At 39.2% G+C, this 22,644-nt stretch overlaps 2 protein-coding genes across 4 annotated transcripts in view; one reads left to right on the plus strand and one right to left on the minus strand.

Moving 5' to 3' along the window:
• Positions 1-400, minus strand: part of wdr25 (WD repeat domain 25) — a 107,875-nt gene extending 107,475 nt beyond the window's left edge. Inside the window, exon 1 of one of the 2 annotated variants that reach the window (XM_072568506.1) lies at positions 222-400. The gene's annotated coding sequence lies outside the window, so the exon portion shown is untranslated. Of the gene's footprint in view, positions 1-139 lie in introns of both variants that reach the window. The other variant, XM_072568505.1, reaches the window with a different exon arrangement.
• Positions 365-16,780, plus strand: wars1 (tryptophanyl-tRNA synthetase 1). Of its 2 annotated transcripts, none has more exons than XM_072568508.1 (11): positions 365-474; positions 765-906; positions 3,600-3,813; positions 5,801-5,909; positions 6,687-6,806; positions 7,843-8,025; positions 9,891-9,991; positions 10,618-10,730; positions 13,173-13,346; positions 13,550-13,690; positions 16,480-16,780. In XM_072568508.1, the coding sequence occupies exons 2-11, from the start codon at positions 790-792 to the stop codon at positions 16,636-16,638; spliced, it is 1,431 nt and encodes a 476-aa protein (XP_072424609.1). In that variant the 5' UTR covers positions 365-474; positions 765-789; the 3' UTR covers positions 16,639-16,780. The 2 variants fall into 2 exon arrangements, with proteins under 2 accessions (XP_072424609.1, XP_072424608.1); XM_072568507.1 differs by having other exon boundaries at positions 437-586.
• Positions 16,781-22,644: the final 5,864 nt, after the last annotated feature.

Consider the following 22,644-nt stretch of genomic DNA (forward strand, 5'->3'; position numbering starts at 1 on the left):
TTGGGCCTAGGTCACTATCCTGAGAAACTCCTACAGAAGTGGTCTGGAGCTGAGATGACTAACCCCCAACAACCACAACCATCTTCCTCCGTGCCAACTATGATTCCAACCAGCAGAGAGTTTGCGCCCTGATACTCACTGACTCCAGTCTTGCTCAGGCTCCTTGATGCCACACTCAGTTAAATGCGGCCTGATTTCAAGGACTGTCACTCTCCCCTCACCTCTGGGATTATTGCGGGATCTGCCTTAAAACTTTGTCAGCGGTGGGTAGAATGACACTAGGTAGCGGAAGTAATTATTTCGGTGAACGCTATCACCGTCAACGATTAAAGCCACACCGCAAACTGACCAACTTCCGGTCCCTCCTCCTTTCCGCTCCCCCGCGCAACAACCCGATTGACATTTAGTTCCGAGAGTCAGGCTGGCTGCGAACGTGTCTGCTCCAGATTCGACAATCTTTCCCCAAGATATTCGGTACGCGGAGGCGGACACGGGAGCCCCGGCGACTCAGGGGCCGGAGTACCATTGCGGGTGCTCTCAGCGCGGGAGGTGGCGATAGCTGCACGTTTCTGATGCAATCGGGGCCGTAAGTGAGGAGGCGGAGGCCGGCAGGATGGAGGATGGGGGATGGGGGGGGGGGGTTCTGAGGGTTAGGGGTAAGACAGGGCCTGGCAATACTAACCCTCTATCACACCGGGTACGTGAGGGGTTTCAGGACTCGGCCTCCTGCATCAATAACATCTACTTTCTGAACTTATTGGCAGGTCCCAATATTAAGCTTTGAAGAGAATGTCAGCTCCTCCTGATGGTGAGATGTCTTTACCGGCGACCCTCCTGGAGTTGTATGAGAAAGTGACTCTCCAAGGGGGTACTGTCCGACTGCTAAAGTCAAACAAAGCGCCAAAGGTGATTTTATCCGAATTGTACTAGTGCATAGTATTAACAATTTTATCTGTAAATTTGGCTAAACTTTTAAATTTAGTCTGATGTCACAACCTTTTTGTGTATAAAATGTATTGAATATTTCACATTGTTTCAATCATTTCAATAATAATCTAGTTTATTATTCAGTTTTTATTTGCGTCTTTTCTCACTGAGCTGTTTTGAAGAAGCGCACTTTGAGAATACATGGATCATTTCTGTGTTCCTATTCATGCCATAACGTTACCCTCAACCAAGTAATTGCTTGTGCTCTGAAAGCTTACTAATGACACTTATCAAAGATGTTATCAAAAGGTTATTATTCTCTTTAAACTTCAAACTTTAGAATATAAAAATAGATAAAACAGAAAAGTTGAAATCTTTCAGTCCCTGAAATAATAATGGATACAATATGGTAGGAGGCCGTTTGGCCTGTTGTGTCTGTGCTGGCTTTCTAGAGCAATTTGGTTGGACTTGCCTCAGTGCAGAACCGGTAATGACATATGGCAAACCATACATGAAATTGCCTTCTACAGCAACTTGTAAAATCAAAGAAGATTCCAGAATGTATGAAACTTAATTGCTGCATGTTATTTTGCTGATTTAATTGAAAGTGCCTTAGTCCTTCTATAGTGGAAATTCAATGTGATTGTGTGTACATGTCAAGAAATTGAATTTTAAAATGTATAAAACCAATAAGTTGTGTTGTATTGTATATAGCATGGGCAGGCTTTTTCCCTGTGCTTTGGGTCACCTCTCTGTGAAATGGGGATCAGAAGCCTGTGCTAGGAGGAAATAGCTAGTCGTCTGTAATTGTCCCCAAATTGCCAATTAGTTTCAAAATCTCTTTTATTCAGAGGGTTATGAACCATCAGAATTCTCTACCACAGAGGTCTGTGGAGGCTCAGTCTTTTGACTATTGTTTTAAGGTATTGAATGTGGTCAGGCTTGGCATGCTAAGTGGCCTGTTCCCATTCCTGTGCTTGTAATAGGCCAGCAATGGGCTTGCATTGTCATTAAATATGGCAAGAGTCCAGAACTAGAGGGCATAGATTTAGGGTGAGAGGGGAAAGATACAAAAAAGATCTAAGGGGCAATGTTTTCATGCAGAGGGTGGTACGTGTATGGAATGAGCTGCCAGAGGAAGTGGTGAAGCTGGTACAATTGCAACATTTAAGAGGTATTTGGATGGTAACATGAATTGAAGGGTTATGGGCCGGGTGCTGGCAGGTGGGACTAGATCAGGTTGGGATATCTGGTCGGCATGGACGGGTTGGACCAAAGCGTCTGTTTCCATGTTGTAAATCTCTATGACTCTAACCTGATGAAGCTAGAGATCCAATAACAGACCTTAAACACTGGAGAAGCAAAAACTGCTCTTTTAGATAAATGATGGAGACGATACACCCAAAATAGAGGTGAGCTTTTTCCAACTAATATAACTTATTACCTAGTAACCAGGCTGCCACAGTGGTGGTCCACCACAAGGTGGCATGCAACAATAGCTGGAGTCAGACAGGAAAGATCTCAAAGCCAACCTGATCCTTGGCTTGCCCTGAGGGGACTACCTTTAGGAAGCTATGGATGTGGCTGGGAAATTCTGTTTCACTCTGAAAATGAATCTTAATAAGGATTTGATAAGGTGCACTAGCTGCTTCGAAATGTGTTTGGCGAATGGGCAGAGTGGGGAAATGGAAATTTGTATGGCAGCTGGCAGCACGAATTTTATGCATCCACAGATCTCCATATCTACTGTAGTCTGTGTCTAAAAGTTTAGCCGAGAGTCGTAGAGATATACAGCACAGAAACAGACCCTTCAGTCCAACTCGTCAATGCTGACCAGATATCCATTTACCAACACTTGACCCATATCCCTCCAAACCCTTCCTATTCATATACCCATCCAGATGTCTTTTAAAAGTTGTAATTGCACCAGCCTCCACCACATCCTCTGGCAGCTCATTCCATACGCACACTACCCTCTGCATGAAAAAGTTACTCCTCAAGTCCCTTTTAAATTTTTTCCCTCTCGCGCTAAACCTATGCGTTCTAACTGTGGATTCTCCCACCCCAGGGAAAAGACCTTGTCTATTTACCTTATCCACGCCCCTCGTAATTTTATAAACCTCTATAAGGTCACCTCTCAGCCTCCAGTGAGAACAGTCCCACATTATTCTCTCTATACTCCAACCCTGCAATCCTGGCAACATTCTTGTAAATCACTTGGATTCCTACTGAAATTTTTTTATCTTCAAAAGGTTAAGGCCACCTATAGCTTTGCTATTGAAAACAGCATTGAGTTGAGTTGACTTTATTAATCAGTTGGAACTGAAAGACAGCCAGCTTCCACATGACTGTGAATTATAAAATTAAAAAAAATTCTTTCACATAGATGCTACCACCAAGGTAAGTAATGCCCAATCTTACGATTTATGTTATGTTTTTAAAAGGAAGTTAAATGAACGTTTGGAGTTTGTTTTTTTTAATATATAAGCTTCAGAGCAACATTTGGCAGAGTTCTGGTATAAGTCACCAGTTAATCTTCCTGGCTGGTTTCTGGGGTCTGGCATTGGAAGCTGAAGTGAGTGAATGTAGCTAAAGGAATGCAAATAATAGACAACTTTCTTTCATTTTAAAAAGAATGATTCATTGTGCAAAATTTCAATTTTTTTATACAGGAAGAAATTGATGCAGCTGTAAAGGAACTGTTGGCACTCAAAATGGATTATAAAACACTGGCAGGCCAGGAGTACAAGGTTGGTATTCCACCCACTAACAGCACAACAGTTAACAATAATAGTCTGGCTATTACAGAAGATGGTGGAGACTATGTGGATCCATGGACTGTGCAGACATCCAGTGCTAAAGGAGTGGACTATGACAAATTGATTGGTGAATATCCATTTTCTTTACTTCTGATTGTTGGACATTATGTAAATTTGCACGTTTTGGTGTTGCAGGTTGAATGTTACTCGAGCTCTGCATTGTCTTGGAACGGTCAATTTAAAAAGTCTGCAAAAAATTTGTAAAAAATCAAAGTTAAGGACAATTCAAAAAAAGTGAAGAAAGCTGACCATGAAGTGCTCATAACTGCAGGTGCAGTTGGTTCACTGATGTACTTTTCCCAGAAAAGAATTTGTAGCTGTTGCATAATCAGGCCCCAGTTTCCGTGACTAAGGGTGGTGAGATAGCAGCGTTACTGACTGGGGTGGTGAAGTCATAAAGTACAGAGCTGCTAGACTGGGACTGCTGCAGGTGGTGAGGGAACCAATAAGAGGGGAAAAACCTGCCTGACCTCCTCCTCCACCAATCTGCCTGCCACTGATGTATCTGTCCACGTCAATTGGTAAGAATGATCACCCCACAATCCTTTGGAGATAAATTCCCATTGTCATGTTGAGGTTGCTCTGTATTGCGTTGTATGGCACTGTCAGCACCCTAAATGGGTTAGACTTTGAATAGATCTTGCAATTCAGCTGGTCATCCACGAGGCAGTGAAGGCTGTTAACAGCAGCACATTCATACTCTGGCACTATCTGATCTCCTGACACATTACCATCAAGCCGGGGATCAACTCTGGCTCAATGAAGAGTGTGAGAGACCATGCTGGGAGCAACACCAGGCATACCTAAAAATGGGACATCAACCCTTTGAGAAGTGCACAGCAGGACTACTTGTGTGTCAAGTAGCATAAGCAGAAGTATGATACAGTCGAGTGATTCCACAACCAATGGATCAGATGTGAGCTGTGCAGTGCTGCCACATCTTGAATGGTGGTGGATTATTAAACAACTCACTGGAGGAGGAGGAGGAGGAGGAGGAGGCTCCACGCATATTCCCATCCTCATTGAAAACCCCAGCATATCCGTGCAAAAGATAACACTGAAACTTTGACAATCTTCAACCAGAAGTGCTGAGTGGATGAGTCATCTTGGTCTCCTCCAGGCATCACATGCCAGTCTTCAGCCAATTCAGTTGACTGCACATAATATCGATAAATGGTTGTAGGCACTGGGTATTACGAAAAGGCTGTGAGCCCTGAAATCATTCCAACAATAGTCCTGAAGACTTGTGCTCCACAGCCAAGCTGTTCCAATACAGCAACAATGCTGGCAATGGCCTGGTAATGTAGAATATTGCATGTGTGTCCTAGACACAGCAGGACAAATCCAACATGGCCAGTTACGTGTGCATGAGTCTACTCTCCATCACTTTACTGATGATATAGAAAGTGTTACCAATGATGCTATCAAACAGCATTTGCTGACTGATGCTCAGTTTGGGTTCTGCTGGGGCAATTCAGCTCCTGACCTCACTTACAACCTTACTTCAAACGTGGGCAAAAGAGCTGAATTCCAGACATGAGGTCAAGGTGACTATTCTTGACACCTAGGGCTGCATTTGCCTATGTAGAAACGAGGAGTGTTAGAAAATTGGAGTCAATTGGAATCCAAGGGAAAATTTGCCACTGGTTAGAGTCATTAGCAGCACATAGGAATGATCGGTCAATGTGGAATGAAGACTGATGTGTAAAATAGATAAATAATCTTTGTATATTACATTTTCTTACTCTTACAATATACTAAGTAAACAGGACAGTTTGTATTTTGAGTGTAAATAAAAATTAAATCCTCAGCCTTTTGACAGGCTTACAATATTGGTGTTGGAACACCATTTAACCATCTTGCTTGCATGCACAGGAACATTATTTTTGTACAGTTTTGGTCACTCAGCTGGAGTATTCTACTAATGTTTTAAACTTATTTTATAATTTTAAAATAAATTGTAATGTGTTAATGTTTCTTCAATTTATTAATAATATTGCCTATGGTCCTGTATCATACTAATCCAGTAATTTTGCAAACCTTGTTGTTTACAGTTCGGTTTGGAAGCAGCAAAATTGATCAGGAGTTAATTAACCGAATGGAACAAGTCACTGGTCAGAAAGCTCATCGCTTCTTTCGTAGAGGAATCTTTTTCTCTCATCGGTTAGTAAAGTTTTATCTCTCTTTGTACCCATAAAATGTTTCTGCAGTGCATGTAACTTAATTCCAACTGTTTGAATTTTCCTTTTCAAATTGTCATTATAGCAACTGTCATCTTGTCAACTTGTCTATAACACAATTTGTTATATGCTTAAATGTCCTGGTTCCTGGACTATTTTAAAAGATAATCTTTCAACATCTTTTGATTTTCTGGAACCTCACATTAAATATATTCTGTTCAGAATGACTGAGACAGAAGAGTGATTAAAAGTGATATTTCAATATTACCACGATCATGTTCACCAATCTATTAACTGTCATCATCCCTCATTCAGTCATTTGTTGTTAACTGTCACAAAGCCACAAATGTTAGTGATTTGTTTCAGCATCATTTGAAGATAGGATTGTCATTTGATATTTATAATATAAAGGAATAATCTTTTATTTAGCTTTAACTGAGTGTTTAGATCAAAACCTAAAGACTTTAAACTGCTGGAGAAATTGTGAAAATGAATCCCAAGTAGGTTTGTACAAACTGTAATCTCACCATAAGTAAAACGTTATTGAAATCAGTTCAACTAAAACGTATTCTAATTATATTCTAATGTATTCTAATTTTTAAAGGATGCATGGAATTATTTGACTAATGGAATTTATTTGGAAAGGAGTTTGCATTGTGAGCAAGCATCAGAAAACTAGCCCTCAAATCTTGTTTATCTGTGTTGAAAAGCTATATGAATTATACTCCAGGTTGTATTTCTAATCATCCTTTTCTCAAAGGGATATGCACCAGATCCTCGATGCTTTTGAGACGAAAAAATCATTTTACCTGTATACAGGGCGTGGTCCTTCATCAGAAGCAATGCATGTGGGCCACCTTATTCCATTCATCTTCACAAAGTAAGTTTGGATATTACTTGTGCAGTTCATCTTTAACTAAGAGAACAATGCCGATATGTGTTTAAAATTAATTTGCTGAAATTAGTGTTAATATTGTGCCATTGACTTGTCTGCTAATGCTAACATTTTTCCTGCTGACACCTTTTCATAGGGCTTACCACTAGGAGCCAAACACCTTATTTGGCAAACCTATTACCCTAGTTATCAGTTTAGTATTTTTTTGTGGGACAAACCTTTTGAGGCTAGCTGAGTGGGCTTCAGGTAGGGGATTAATAGCACCAAACCGAAATTGATGAACCACTTTGAGAGGTGAGGTGCTCATTTAACATCTGCATTTTGCCACTTGTGTTAAAATGATGCTGAAGCCTGGAAGTGACTCTGCCTTCTTCACTGCCAGAACTGGCAGATTATGGGTTTGTTTAGCCTGCTGGCTACTTACAAGTTAATTCAACATTTAACCTTGGCCTGAGAGCTCCAAAAGCTGTGTTAAAACTCTATTCACAGAAAATATTGTTCAGCAGCTTGAATTTAAGGATGTACTATTTGTAAACTCTGCAAATGAATTTTCTATTCAACAGTCTCCTGATTTGGTTATGTCCATCACTTTACAAGTAAAATGTTGCAAAGCAGTATTTTCAGGTAGTATTTGCATCTTTGTCAAGTTTTGTGTTAGCAGGAAGTGCTCATTTAAAAAGCTTTCCTGGCTGGCTTTTTTTTCCTTTGTTCAGGGGATGTGGGCTGTGGCTGGGCCAGCATTTATTTACTATTCCTCGTTGCCCTTAAGAAAGAAGTTCACCATTTTCTCGAACTGCTGCAGTCTATTTAATGTAGTTACACCAAGGTTACTGTCAAGGAGGGAGTTCCAGGGTTTTGACCCAGCAAAAGGTAGCTGGGTCATAAGCACAAAAAAGAGCATTGGTTGATTTCTGCAGTGCATCTTGTCTAGTTGAGACCATTGTTTCAATGAAATATCATTTCAATCTAAAGACTGATTTTATATTTTTCTAAAGTCCTTGCCTCACATTTTATTAAATAGGTGGCTCCAAGATATTTTTAATGTACCTCTTGTAATTCAGCTGACTGATGATGAGAAATATCTGTGGAAAGACATGACGCTGGAACAAGCCTATAACTATGCAGTTGAGAATGCCAAAGACATCATTGCTTGTGGCTTTGATATCAATAAAACCTTTATCTTCTCTGATCTGGATTACATGGGGTATGTACGTTGCAGTGTGATATACTGATGATTTCTGTCATACTTTTATTGGAAAAATGGTTTTAATCTAAGTTGATAAAGCATACAGTATTCTGGACTTTATTATTAGGAGCATAAAGTACAAGAGCGAGAAGGTAATGCTGAACCTCTGCAAGACACATATTAGACATCATCTGGAGTATTATGTGCAGGACCACACAATGAGGAAGATCAAATGCATAAGACAAAATGCAGAAGAGATTTACAGAAATGTTTCTGAGGAGAAACTTCAGTAATGAGGATAGATTGGAAAGGTCAGGACACTTTTTGGAAAGAATAAGTTTTTTTTTAAAAGGAGAACCATACAACGTTTGGCTGGTTAGTGTAGGTAAGGAGAAACTTGTTGCTCATAAAAGGATTTAAGCACAAGGAGCAGAAATTTAGTGATTAGCCAAAGAAGCAAATGTGGTGAGAGAGAGAACCTTTGACACACGGGTTTAGTTCTGGAATACACTACCTAGAAGTGAGGTAGAGGCAGATTTAATTGATATATTCAAGAAAGTATTATAAGATTTTTAAAATTTAAATGTGCAGGGTATGGAGAAAAGTTAGGAGAAGGAACCAAATCATACTCATTTTGAGAGCCAGTGCAGATGCAATGGACCAAATGGCATCTTTCTACACCATGCCATTTCTGTGAAATGAGAGAGTTGATTATTAACTAGAGAATTTTAAATGGAATGTAGGTTGCATTAATTGAAAGTATTGTGTAAATTATGCAACCCTTTTTTTTCTATTAGTGGAACTAGAAATTATGTAGACTCTTGAGAATAAAAGCTTAACACTTAATCTGCTTTCCTTCTGCAGATTAGTTGCGTGAATTGGCATTGTTACTGTGCACCTGCATTTTCCCAATATAGTGAAATATTCCCAATATATCAACTGTTGATTTCTAAACAATTGTTAATAAAAATAACACTTGGCACATTACTTGTTTTTTCCCTTTGGTGTTCTGTATAGTTGCAGTCTGGAAAGACATTTGTTCCTCGCTATCAGCCATTGATTACAATGATTAATATGTGTTGCATGCTCAGAGAAGCATGCTATGTCTGTAGCAGAGGAAGAAGCAATTTGGGCGGCACAGTGGCTCAGTGGTTAGCACTGCTGCCTCACAGTGCCAGGAATTTGTTGGGCCGAAGGGCCTGTTTCCACACTGTAGGAAGGAGAAAATACCTATTAAAAGTGACAGTGTAATGTTGAATGGCAAAAGCATGACTTTTGACATGAAGGTATGACTAGAGTAAATCGAACAAACTTTGCTTATCACTGCTATTATTAATAATAGCAGTGCATCTATCATTAGGGGAAAAAATGCAAATAATTAAAATTTACTATGTTAAAATTACAAAATAAAAGCCATACCAAAGTATGAGTATTCAATTTTGCAATTCATAACATTTACATAAGGCCTACGTTTGCTCTGGTTGACTGCTACTCACCCTCATAACTGGCTGATAAAATGGACGGGAGGCTTGTTCCCAACGCATGTCGCACTAGGACTGTACTACAACTGACTTCTTGGAAGGATGTGCGATCAGCTGAAGATAGTTGGACTTTTTTGTCCTTATTGTGTCTCTTTACCGTGCGATCAAAAATATGTTCTGCCTCCATGGCTTTGTGTGTAGAAGCTGTGGTGCACTGTGCAAGAGGATGTTCTTCTAAATTACTTGTCTAACCAAGATTCCACTCCATATTAGGGATAGGTTATACCATTAAAATTATAGTTATGGTAACTTTTTAGAACTGTTTGCTTTTTAACCATAAGTCATGTGTTTATTTTTTAACTATTTGCAAGGTGTAAATTGCTAATTCTCTTCTGGCTGCAGACAGAGCTCAGGATTCTATCAGAATGTGGTTAAGATCCAGAAACACGTTACTTTTAATCAAGTGAAGGGGATCTTTGGCTTTGGAGATAGTGACTGTATAGGTAGGATTTATAGCACTTTTTTATTTTTAAAATTTTAGTTGAAAGCTTGTCATTGTACTGAATCCATCATGCTTGTATAATCTTCAGTACATTTAATTTGTTACTTTTCTATCCTTACTCTGGGTTTCGGACAACATCTTCACCATTCTTGAAACTATCAAGAACCTTGTCAAAAGTCTTTTTTGAGCAGGCTTGTATTGTTTGTTTTTCCAGTAAACTGGAAAATGCTACATAGTCCCAAGAATAGACTTGTGACCTCCAATTAAAATCTTCTTTTGACTGGACTAGCTTCTAAACACCACCATACAATGAGAATCTCTGCAAGAACCTCTATCATAATTAAATAATGAACATTCTATAAATGATTTTTGCTATGATTAAGCTAATTTAAACTGAACAGATATTGCATTGGTTCTGGGTTATACAATGAGTAAATATGAGCTATAGTGGTATAAATGTATAGTAACAACAATAATACATTGTTACTATACATTTTTTGTACTGCAAAATGTGACTTCAAATCTTTTATAGTAGAAGTCACCTTATTTTTCGTCACTTTAAATATTTGACTGCTTTTGTGTAGAAACTTATCTTGCAATGTCTAACTCAGTACTTTTAATTGACAGGAAAGATCAGTTTCCCTGCTATACAAGCTGCTCCATCTTTCAGTACCTCATTTCCGCAAATCTTTAACGGTCAAAAGGATATTCCGTGTCTCATTCCCTGTGCTATTGACCAGGTCAGAGCTTGCTGTTAATCAAAGAAAATACATATGCTTGAAATGTGTCACTCTTTTGAGTTATGTTAATTGTTTACACTTTGTTACACATTTTTATTCCCTACAAGTCATTTTCATCAGACACTATCTGTAACCTTAGGGGCCAGAGAACAAGCAGATATATGCCAATATCAGGGCAAAGTTGACAACTAAGCTGCCCTATTCCAAACGTGGCAGTGTTCTAGTCTATATTTATCCTTTGATCAACATGATCAAAAGAAATTTATTTGGCCACTTATCTAATTTAGTTTCTTCGGATCTTGTTGTGCAAAAGGAGCTCCATGTTTTCTAATATCGTTTTGAAAAGTATTTCATTGTGCAAATTTTGAATAGTACAAGGTCAGAAAAGATGTCTGTGTATGTATATATGCTTTGAGGATTAGCCTGGCATGAAGTTTGTTTTGGATTGAGTTCTGCAGAAATTATCACTTGTTCTCTGTTTTCCAACTTTGCTTCCATGACTTTACATTTTCTCTCTTTAATTCTTTAGCTTTGTCTTTGCAGTTTTGTTCACTCTCTTCTAAATTTAAAAGTTGGTTTCTATTATCCTGTTCAGCGAGTCTTGATTCTTCCCCAAGGGCTTGGAAATTTCCCCTCCCCCGCCAAGACATTGTTCCTAGCTCTGTTGAGACTGAACTTCTTGTACAGGCCTGACTTACACAAAAGCAGTCCCAATATCACAGAAACCTAATGTCTTTCAGAGATTAATGGTATTGGAGCATAGTGGTAACGTTATTGCTTAATCCAAGGCACAGATTAATGCTGTTGAGACTTGAGTTTAAAGTCCTTCAGTTGTTGATGGGATTTAAATTCGATTGGTTAGTATAATTGGAATACAAAGCTAGTGTAATTAAAATTGTAAAGTGCTCAAAACTGGTGTAGACACAATGAGTCAAACAGTTTCCTGCTACACAATAGCAGCTCAATCATTCTTTATTTATGCTTTTGAGGTATTTTTCTCTTTCACATAGAAAATGGAACTAGGTATAGACCATTTAGCCCTTCAAGCCTGCTCTGCCATTCAGTATGAACATAGGCAATCATCCAATTCTGTACGCTGCTCCTGCTTTCACCCCATGATCTTTTTTTTTATCTCTTTAGAACTTTATTTGACTTTAAAATATTCAAACCTTTGACCTCAATTGCTTTCTGTGGCAGAGAATTCCACAGACTCACCATTCAGGGGTGAAGAACTTTCTTTGCACCTCCATCCTAAATGGCCACTCCCATATCCTTTAAACTGTGATCCCTGGGTCTGGACACCCTGGTCAGGAAACATCCTTCTTACGTTTACTCTGTTTAGACTCGTTAGAATTTTATGTATTACAATGAGAAATTCTTCAGAAATTTAGTGTTCTAATTGAATATAATCCTAACTGAGCCAGTATCTCTTTAAACGTTAGTCCTGCCACCTCAGAAATCAGGCTCAAACTGTTGATGTATTCCTTCCATAGATTTGTTTTAATTTCTTACTTCCTGGAATCTGCTTATGGGTCTCATCCTTCTTTACACCTGTGTCATTGTTATCAGTTTGCCATTACTTCTTTTTACACCATTTCCCCCCACCACCTTCAAATGTTCTGCAGTTCATACAGTGACAGCCTTGACTCTGTCAACAGAGGGGCAACATCTTATCTGCAATCGCATGAAACATCTGTGTATTCCCTTAACTACTAATTGGCTTTCACTATTGTTTTCCTAACCTTCACTGTCTAGCTGAACAGCCTTTGGGCTGGCCTTCACTGTACTCCCCAAAACCAACATCTTCAGTATCCAGAACTAAATACCACAGTTGGAGAGCAAAACGTACAGAGTTCCTGCATTACCTGCTTTTGTGTTTGACTGTCAGCTGAGTACCCTTTCCCTGTGTGGCTGCACATCCTTATGCTGTGATGTGATCACCTCCAGAAGCATATTCTTCATGTTGCAATTAACCTTGTTGATGTTTTGTGGTGAAACTCAAACTGATGGCTTCCTGCAATTATGATAGTCCAGGACACGAGGAGTCTCCTGTGCTGTGCCTTCTATTTTAGTCTAAACTTCACAGAATCAAACCAGAAACCACCAGTCAACACTTTTCCTGATGCTGATGTTAATTCAGTGTTTTTTGTTTTCTCACTTCTGATATTCGTGCTCCCTGAAGGCCCTACCTATTTTGTTCCAGCATGTGCTCCTTCAGTTCTGTTCCTTTCTTTTTCTTCCAGTTTCTTCCATTTTGTGGTGTGGCTCCTTCATTTTTGTTTTGGCTCTCTCTGCCACCGCCTCTTACCTCTGCCTTCCTCATTTTTCTAAATTTTATTTTTTCTAAACAATATACTATATACTCAGAATAGCTTTGGATGGGGGGGGGGGGGGTGGGTAAGAATTCAATTCTGGTTAACTGCTTGGATGACTTCTTCACAGGACCCATATTTTCGGATGACCAGGGATGTTGCTCCAAGGATTGGCTACCCAAAGCCAGCACTGCTGCATTCAGTCTTCTTCCCTGCCCTGCAAGGAGCACAAACAAAGATGAGTGCCAGTGACTCCAACTCATCCATTTTTCTCACAGATACTCCAAAACAGATCAAAACAAAGGTAATGTTCCCCATTTTTTAGCCATGGCTAAAATGCTTTCCTCCTGTGTAAAATAAGGTTTAATGAAGATTTTATTTTGTGTACTGTTCTTTTGAAGTTGTCAACAACTGTTATTTCACTGAATGCATTTTATTTTCCATTAAATATAAAATATATTTATTTCAGAAGCATTAATGCAGTCAATTGTAATTTTGTTTCCTCAGATCAACAAGCATGCTTTTTCAGGTGGTAAGGATACTATTGAAGAACACCAACAGTTCGGTGGGAATTGTGAAGTGGACGTATCTTACATGTACTTAACCTTTTTCCTAGAAGATGATGAGAAATTGGAGAAAATAAGACAGGTCAGTGCAGTTTATTTGCCACTTTTTTCAAGACTTCTTAGCACTTATTATCTTCCATTCCCTCACCTTGACCAAATAGTATCACTGCACACTAATTTATCTGACCTGGTTGAAATTAAAGCACAGAACCTCACAGGTAGTAATCTCTGAACATTTAATTGCGCCATGCAAAAGTTGATGCTAGGGACAAACAGACTAGAACATGGCTGAATGTGTGGTGTGGGAAGTAGAAGTTTCAATTCATTGAGCATTGACGCCAGCCATGGCAGAAGAGAAGGCTGCTCCACTGGGATGTTCTGCACTTAAATCATGTTTGGGCCAGTGCCTAATAATTTGAATAACCAAGGCTTTAAATAATGATTTGCTGGTGGGTGGAGGATTCTGGGAATGATAAATTCAAAATCCCAGCTTGAATGTCAAGGTTGGAGAGTGAGGTAGTGAATTGGATCTAAGTAAGCATAATAAGCCAAGAATATTACCTCTTTCCTCTAAAGTCTCTGTATTGGCCCAACCTGCTCCACCATATCCTTATAAGATAACCCCCAGCTTCCTGGAAATCAGCTGAGTTAACTTTTCTTCAAATGAATTCAAATGCAAATGTGCCTGCCCTGAAGTAAGATGCCCAAAATTGTATCTTGGGTGCAGTTTCACTATTCAATATCTACAACTGTAACAAAATTTGTCTACTTTAAAACTCCATTTCCCCCCACAATAGAGGTCTATGTTTCTATTCTTAATCCTTGCTATACTTAGATTTGCCTTAATTGGATGCTACATCTTGACTAATATTCGAGGACCACCAGATCACTCTCTTGCAGTCTCTCTCCATTTAAATACTGTGCCTTTCTATTCTTGCTACTAAAGTGGACAACCTCACATTTTCCCAAATTATACTCAATCTGCCAATTTTTTTTATCCACTCACTTAACCTTTTCTAATTTCTTCATCACAATCCACTTTCCTATCTATCTTTGCCATGATGAGGAAGTGCTAGTGTTGGACTGGGGTGAGCAAAGTTAAAAATCTCACAACACCAGGTTATAGTCCAGCAGGTTTGTTTGGAAGTACAAACTTTCGGAGTGCTGCTCCTTTGTCAGGTAGCTAGTGGGGCAGGATCATAAGATACAGAATTTATAGCACAAGATCACAATATCATGCAACTGATGCAATGTTTTGAACAAACCTAGATTGCTGTTAAGTCTTTGATCTTTTCGAATGGGTTCATGTTTCAATTCATTAATATGTAAATCCAAGCACCACTTTAAAGTCGTATTCCAGAGATAGCTTAAGGTTTTATATATTAAAAAAAGACAGCTTAGACAATACAAGGTTGGAATACATAGAGTCCAACGTCACACCTTTAGTCAGACTCAAGGACCTGACGAAGGAGCAGCACTCCGAAAGTTTGTACTTCCAAACAAACCTGCTAGACTATAACCTGGTATTGTGTGATTTTTAACTTTATCTTTACCATGTAATTGGGCTGCAATATAGTCACAATCAGACCCTTCACCTAAGCCATTCAAGGAGATAGTAAATAATTTAAAACCCTAGCACTGATGCCATTTCATTATGCATTCATTTAGGATACTTCATGAGAGAATGTTGCACAAGATTAATGTTCATGGAATAGAAATTATTACGTTGGCATCTATTGTATGGGTCTGTATGTCCTTGTTTGCTAAGATTCATCTGTAATGCTTGTAAAACAAAGCTTTTCACTGTACTTAGGTACACGTGACTACAATAAATCATATCAAAGAAAACAATACACCAACCAGTTTCAATTTGATAAACTGAAAGAACTGCAGATGCTGGAAATCAAACAAACTTGCTGGAAAAGTTCAGCAGGTCTGGCAGCATCTGTGGAGAGAAATCAGAGTTAATGTTTCTGGTCCAGTGATCCTTCCTCAGGATCTGCCTTATCTATCCCCCTTCTATCCAAGGACTGGCTTGATGGTGGGAAGCAATAGGTGATGTTAGCGATGTTTCTGTGACTCTGATTCCAGTGGGGTTGTGCAGGGCTCCTGTGCTCTGAAAATCAGAGGGATAATTTTGTGTATATCCACAGGATATCACAGGTCAGGGAGATAAGATAATTCAGAAGGCACATGAGATTCTTTTATTAGCCAAGGTAGAGAAAGCAAGAGAAAAGAGGTTATGCTGGAACTGCATAAAATGCTGATTAGATTGTAACTGAGATATTCTTAGGAAGATGTGATTTGTGTGAGAGCAGGTGCAGAGGTGATTTACCAGGATGCTTCCTTGGCTGGAGAGTCTGAGCTACGAGAAGATTGGATATGCAACGGTTGTTTTCCTTCGAATAGCAAAGGTTGAGAGGGGATCTGGTAAAGGTCTACACAATTGAGGGGGGTAGATGGAGTGTCTAGAATGTTTTGAGATGGTGAGAGTTTCAAACTCACTGCATGAAAATGTGACTGAGTCAGAAGATCTCCTATCATTTAAACATTACTTAGATATTTGCTTGTGTTTCCATAGAATCCAAGAGTTATGGATCAAAATCTGAAAAAATGGAATTAGTGTAGGCAGACCAGGGACATGATGACTGACTGTCTTCTCTGCTGTAAACGTGTGAATCTGAGTACATTAGATCTTTTGTAGGTATTGGATGTGTAAATTCCAGATTTAATTTTTTTAAAAGTTGGATACTGTAAGGGAAAGATCTATGTGCATGGATGAATTAAATGAGCTGAATGGCCTTCCTCATCCATAGTTACCTTAGTATTATTAATACATGTTAATTACATCTAAAAATTGATTTTATTTAGGATTATTCAAGTGGAAAGATGCTTACAGGAGAGCTGAAGAAGGTTCTTATTGAAACACTGCAGTCAATCGTAACAGAACACCAAGTGCGACGCAAACAGGTGACTAATGAAACAGTGAAACAGTTCATGACTCCCCGGAAACTGGTGTTTGACTTTTAAGGACTGATTTCAGAACTGGTGAAACTTTAGAGAATGAAGTCAATTTTCATTCATCAAGATCTTAACATTGTGCTGAAATTGTGTAACATTATGGATGTATGTTTTAGAATATATTAATAAATACCACTAAATTATAACATTATTTCCAGAGATACAGAAGTGTGCTTTAGATGAATGGATTTTTTTCTGTCCTCTTACAGTTTCTTTTTGTTCATTGTGTGTTTTTTGTCTGTATTCTGTTCAAGTGATTACAGTTTGGTGTCCAAATTGCAGATCAGAAAGTGCCTGACATTAGATTTTCCATGCAGAGTTATCACCATTGTCTTTGCTTGTTTAATTTTTAAAAAATAATTTGTCAAAAACTCACTACATTATGAAAATATTTGTACTCTACAAAGTATTCATTCATTCATTCATTCATTCATTCATTCATTCATTCATGAAAAAGTTTGATACATTTTTATATAACAAATATATGCATATCCTCAATATCTGGGTTAAGATTTATCATGACACACTTTTTGTTGAGTTAACAAAAATGTTAACCTTCTAGATAATTACAAATCCATACCTTATTAGGCTTCTAATCCATCTAGTCTGGTTACTGCATATTGGAGAAATTCTGAATTTGTGCAGGGAAAACAAATTTAAAGTTTGAGGGAATTGAATAAATGCCTGGAGAATTAAAACAATACTGAGATGTAGGGAAAATACAAGGGGGGGTGACTGACTGGATTGCTGTTCAGAGGACTGGATTAGTGGTGCTGGAAGAGCACAGCAGTTCAGGCAGCATCCAACAAGCAGCAAAATCAACGTTTCGGGCAAAAGCCCTTCAGGTTGGATGCTGCCTGAACTGCTGTGCTCTTCCAGCACCACTAATCCAGTATTTGATTTTCAGCATCTGCAGTCATTGTTTTTACCTTGCTGTTCAGAAGAGTCAGATTACTGACTTCACTGCTGATTGAATCACAAAAGAAAGCCAATTTTTAAATGCCTTTTCTAGATAAGGTATAGTAATCAAATGCTTTGTTTATCTGTGGCTTTAGAACTACTGCTTTTATTAGCTTTCTCTTTTTTTTAAACACTGAGGTATTAAGTCAGGTTCTTTTCTGTTAATTCTTAGGATGAGTGTCACTTGTAAGGCCAACATTTAACTCTGATCAAGGGCAATCAGATAGTGATTAACTTCTTTCTTCCTTGTGGTGAAGATCATTGTGCTGTTGGGTAGAGAGTGGCTAAAGTAGCCATCTTCTTTTTGTAGAAGTGAAATGTTGAAGATACTGGAAATCTGAATGAAGTGACACTTCTGCCCCAGTTCAATTTCTGGTCAATAGTAACCACTTAAGATATTTATGGTGGAAGATTTGGTGACAGTAATTTTTCATTATATGTTAATTTAGTCTTTTGCTAGTGATGTGCATGCTGGATTGGGCTGGATTGGTTTGGTTTGAATGTTAAAATTGCCCTAAATCTAGAAGTTGTCCTGGTCTAGCTACATGTAGATGATTCATTATCTGAGGAATTGAATATTTGCAAAATCATTAGTGACCAGTCTTATTTCTAAACTTGTGGCAGAGGGATGGTGAAGCAGCTGCATCAACAGAGGATGCTGGTTTGAAAGGCATTTGTAGTAATGTTCTGTGACTGAGATGATTAGCCTTCAATAAGCTATCTCACTTTGAGTAATGTCTTCAGTCAGTGGAGGTTTGCCTCCAATAACACCCTCCATGGTGTCCAATAACATAATAGTGAAGAGAGTACTGTGGTCAGGCTGGGGTTTGGGGATATCAAGAAACTGATTACTCATCGCATTATTTGACTGCCTTCAGTGTAGTGTGGCTGTTTGCAATAATACTTGATCTAAATTTCCAGGATGACTCTGTCAGCTTAGTAATGTATGATTGTATATATTTAAGGGGAAGTGATGTGGTGGTAGGTGATGTATCCCACAATGGCAAGGAATGAAACTTTAAATTAAATCTGTAATTGAGATCTAGTCTCAATAATAGTGACCATTGTCTTCCACATCTGGTTTGTTAATGTCCATTTTTAGTGAAGCAAATTCTTCTGTGTGTACCTGCTCTGGGATCTCATGACTCCAGGTCCACTGTGTGATGTGGGTAACTTTTTATCTGCTCTCAAATAGTGTATGCCATTCATTACATGGCTAAACATTACCCTAGCCATGAAAGAAGAACAAAAAGGACTCTGTCCTCAACATGTGGCCTCAATGTCATTCCATAGCATTGCTACATAAAACCATCTCCTCATGACCACAGCCCAAAATGAAGCTGAAAAGGGCATTGCAATCCCTGCCAAAATACTGCAATACAATGGAGAAATATATGACCTAATTTCCCTTATCTGGAAGGAGGCAAGTGTGTCTGTAGATCTCCTAGGTGCCATAATTGTGATCATTTTTAAGAAAGGGAATGAGGGTTTTTTTTAATGTAACTATAGTGGTCTCCTTTGTTGTCTGGCAATGGAAGCCACTAAATCCTTCTAAACTGCTGCTTCCTAATAGCAGAGTCTCAATATGGGTTCTGTTCAGTAAGAGGCACAGTGGACAGATTTTTCATAGCAAGTCCAAGAAAAATTGAGAGAAAGAGCTACCTTTCATCCATGGTCCTCTTCACCATCTGATACCTTTTGACTCACAGTTTGGGGGGTATTGTGCAATGTTCTGTCGTCACAATTCTCCACTTATCATGATGCTTGCTAATGGATCCACCAGACCCAATATATGTGCAAATTAGGGTCAGGCAAGGCTGTATCATCATCCCCTCTTCCTAACCATAACATTTTGTGCATGTTCTTGAAGCTTCAAACTGGAATGGAGCTTCTTCATAGATAATCATCACACATTTCAATCTGTGTAGCTTCCAGTCCAAAACTAAGATCACCCCACCTCTGTCATCAAGCTGCAGTACACAGAAAATACTTATGTGACATTCAGGTTCCTCCCTGAGCCATTGTCAACTCATTCAGTGCCTGAGGCTGAAGCTCTGTGTGCCCTCTACCAGTCTGCACCTGCCATGCAATTTTGTCCCTGGATGATCAAAGTCCATGATGAGCCATTGGACACCATGGATCAATTCCTGTATCTTGGAAACCTTCCAGTGAGGACAGACATCAACAATGAAATTCAACATTATCTCCAAGGTGCCAGCATAGACCCGGCTGTCTGAGGAACTGAGTGTTTGACAAAGACCTCAAACCCAGTACCAAGTTTTCGGTAAGGGCAAGTAACATAATAGGACAATTGTATTTGCTTCAGTGACATGGACATTGTACAGCAAGTATCTCTAATCCTGAGAGAAATATGACCATTCATACATCTGCAAATCAGTTTTGAAATGAGCATTTTCTAATGTCATTTTCCTCTCTTGGTCCATCACCATCTGTGTGGAAGCACTAATTACTGTCAAACAGCTGCATTAGCCAGGCCATGTTATTCTCAAGCTTGACACAAGACTCCAAAGCCAGCTCTACAATCCGAGTTTCTTCTTTGGTATTGATTAGCAAGGCAGTGAAAATGCTTCAAGGATATCCTCCACCTTTCCTGAGTGGGTGGGAGGAAGAAGGAAATGCAGAATCCCCATTGACTTATGGGAATCTCTGGGTCAAGACTGATTTACAAAGTTGTCAAACTTTAGCATCTCCAACAGAGCTGATACAAACAGCAAAAGGAGCAGAGAGACAATTAAACAGACTGAATGAACACTTATTGTTTTATCTATCTTTAAAGTAGTACTCAGTTCATTAGACCCCCAAAGTCTATGCTGGCACCTTGGAGGTAATGTTGAAATTCATTGTTGATGTCGGTCCTCACTCGAAGGCTTCCAAGTTATAGGAATTGATCCACATTGTTCAATGACTTGTCTTGGACCTTGATAATCCAGGGACAATGTTATATGGCAGGAGCAGGCTAGTAGAGGACATGCAGAGCGTCTGCATGCTTCTGAAAGATGCAATTTTTAAAATTGTCACAAACTATTGAACTGGGAACTCAGTAATAAGCAGCAGGTTTTTTTTCAAATAGATTTTAGCTTTGTGCAGACATTTGCACAGATCCACTGTTTGACTACTTAAATAATCATCTCTATTTCTCCCATCCACCTACCACACTGGCTCTAACAGGGCAATTGAGTACAGTCCTGATGTACATTGCTGTCTGTTTAGATCAAGACACTATTATCTCTTTCCCTTATCAGCTGACAATGGCAAATACTGACTAATATCAGTCGCAAAATTCTCCATACAAGGCCAAGCCCTAAAGCACAATTTCCTGATACAATGACACATTAGCATAGTATGCAGTTAGCGCGCAACCTTCAAGCAGACCAAAGTATTTGGAGTAAATGTCAGCTCACCATTCAGATTGTGTACATCTTAATGTAATTCCCTAGCAATATAGTAATATAAAAGTAGCTTATTTTGTCTAAGGACACAGGATTGGATGTATTGAGGAAAGACTGTTTTCAATTTGCACTGAAAATGACTCCTCTCTAGAGACAATAAATTGCAATGAATAATATCTATGACCAAATGCGAACTTCCTTAAACTGTCTGCCTTAGCATTTTATTCATGCTTCCACATGTAAAACACACTGATTTTGGGTTGCAACTTAAACTGTAACCTCTTGCCCATTAATGCAGACTGTCAGTGAAATCTTTTAAAATGGCCCAAACCAGAATCTGCGTTTGTTGACTTATAACCGTCTTTGACCATCCACAAATCTTTCTGTGACTTAGTTAATCAGGTTGGTGGGGGGGGGGGGGGGGGAGAGATGCAATGGAAGCTTGGGAATTGCAGTAGTTTGTGAAAATTGTGTGTGTGTACAGAGCACCAAGTTTAAATCTTTTGCAGAATCATCAGTAAAGGCAAGTGTCTATTTAAAAATAAACCCTTTATCCCTTTCTATTTACTCAGACTTCCTCTGTTTTGAGGAACAGTATGATTAGATTACATTACATTACACTGTGGAAACAGGCCCTTCGGCCCAACAAGTCCACACCGACCCGCCAGAGTGCGGCCCACCCATACCCCTACATTTACCCCTTACCTAACACTACGGGCAATTTAGCATAGCCAATTCACCTAACCTGCACATCTTTGGACTGTGGGAGGAAACCGGAGTACCGGGAGGAAACCCACACAAACCCACGCGGGAATTGAACCCAGGTCTCTGGCGCTGTGAGGCAGTAGTGCTTACCACTGTGCTACCCACATTAGATTACTTCTTGTGTGGAAACAGGCCCTTCGGCCCAACAAGTCCACACCGACCTGCCACCCACCCAGACCCATTCCCTTACATTTATCCTTTCACCTAACACAATGGGCAATTTAGCATAGCCAATTCACCTAACCTGCACATTTTTTTTTGGACTGTGGGAGGAAACCAGAGCACCTGGGGAGAATGTGCAAACTCCACACAGTCAGTCGCCCGAGGCAGGAATTGAACCTGGGTCTCTGGCGCTGTGAGGCAACAGTGCTAACCACTGTGCCACCGTGCCACCCTGTGAAGGTGTAGTAGTCTTGAAGTGATGTTACACTTCACTGGTGTGATTGTCTGAATTATATTCCTTTGTAAAGGTCATGTATCACTTCTCATTTTGGAAATTACTGTTCCATGAGTAAAATCTAGTACAAACTGGTGATTGATACTAATTCTCCAGGATTGAAGGCTTTATTATGTTAACTTTGATAACAGCTTACAGTCAACTGTCTGCATTCCTGATTGTGTATTTTGGGAGAGAAGAGCTTTAGTCATTGATAAGTTGTTTTATTTTGTTTCTCGTATGCTCTGAGATTCTGAGGTATGAAATGAGACGTGATGTTCTCCAAATGCTTTGATTTCAACATGCTCTGCATTCTTAATTGGTCAGTATTGCTCATTGAAGGGACTGCTGTATATTAGTAATCGAAGGCTCAATTGCTTGACAGATCTGTCTAAAGTTGAAGTGTATTCTATCACTTGGCAAAGCAGTAGGCAAAAGTATGAC

This window comes from Chiloscyllium punctatum, chromosome 4 (genome assembly GCF_047496795.1).
Source record: "Chiloscyllium punctatum isolate Juve2018m chromosome 4, sChiPun1.3, whole genome shotgun sequence".
Classification (NCBI taxonomy): Eukaryota; Metazoa; Chordata; class Chondrichthyes; order Orectolobiformes; family Hemiscylliidae; genus Chiloscyllium; species Chiloscyllium punctatum.

Coding starts and splice junctions, on each gene's coding strand:
- wars1 (XM_072568508.1), top strand. CDS start 790: ATGTCAGCTCCTCCTGATGGTGAGATGTCTTTACCGGCGACCCTCCTG. Junction 3,814..5,800: donor GGACTATGACAAATTGATTG/GTGAATATCCAT, acceptor TGTTGTTTACAG/TTCGGTTTGGAAGCAGCAAA. Junction 5,910..6,686: donor GGAATCTTTTTCTCTCATCG/GTTAGTAAAGTT, acceptor CTTTTCTCAAAG/GGATATGCACCAGATCCTCG.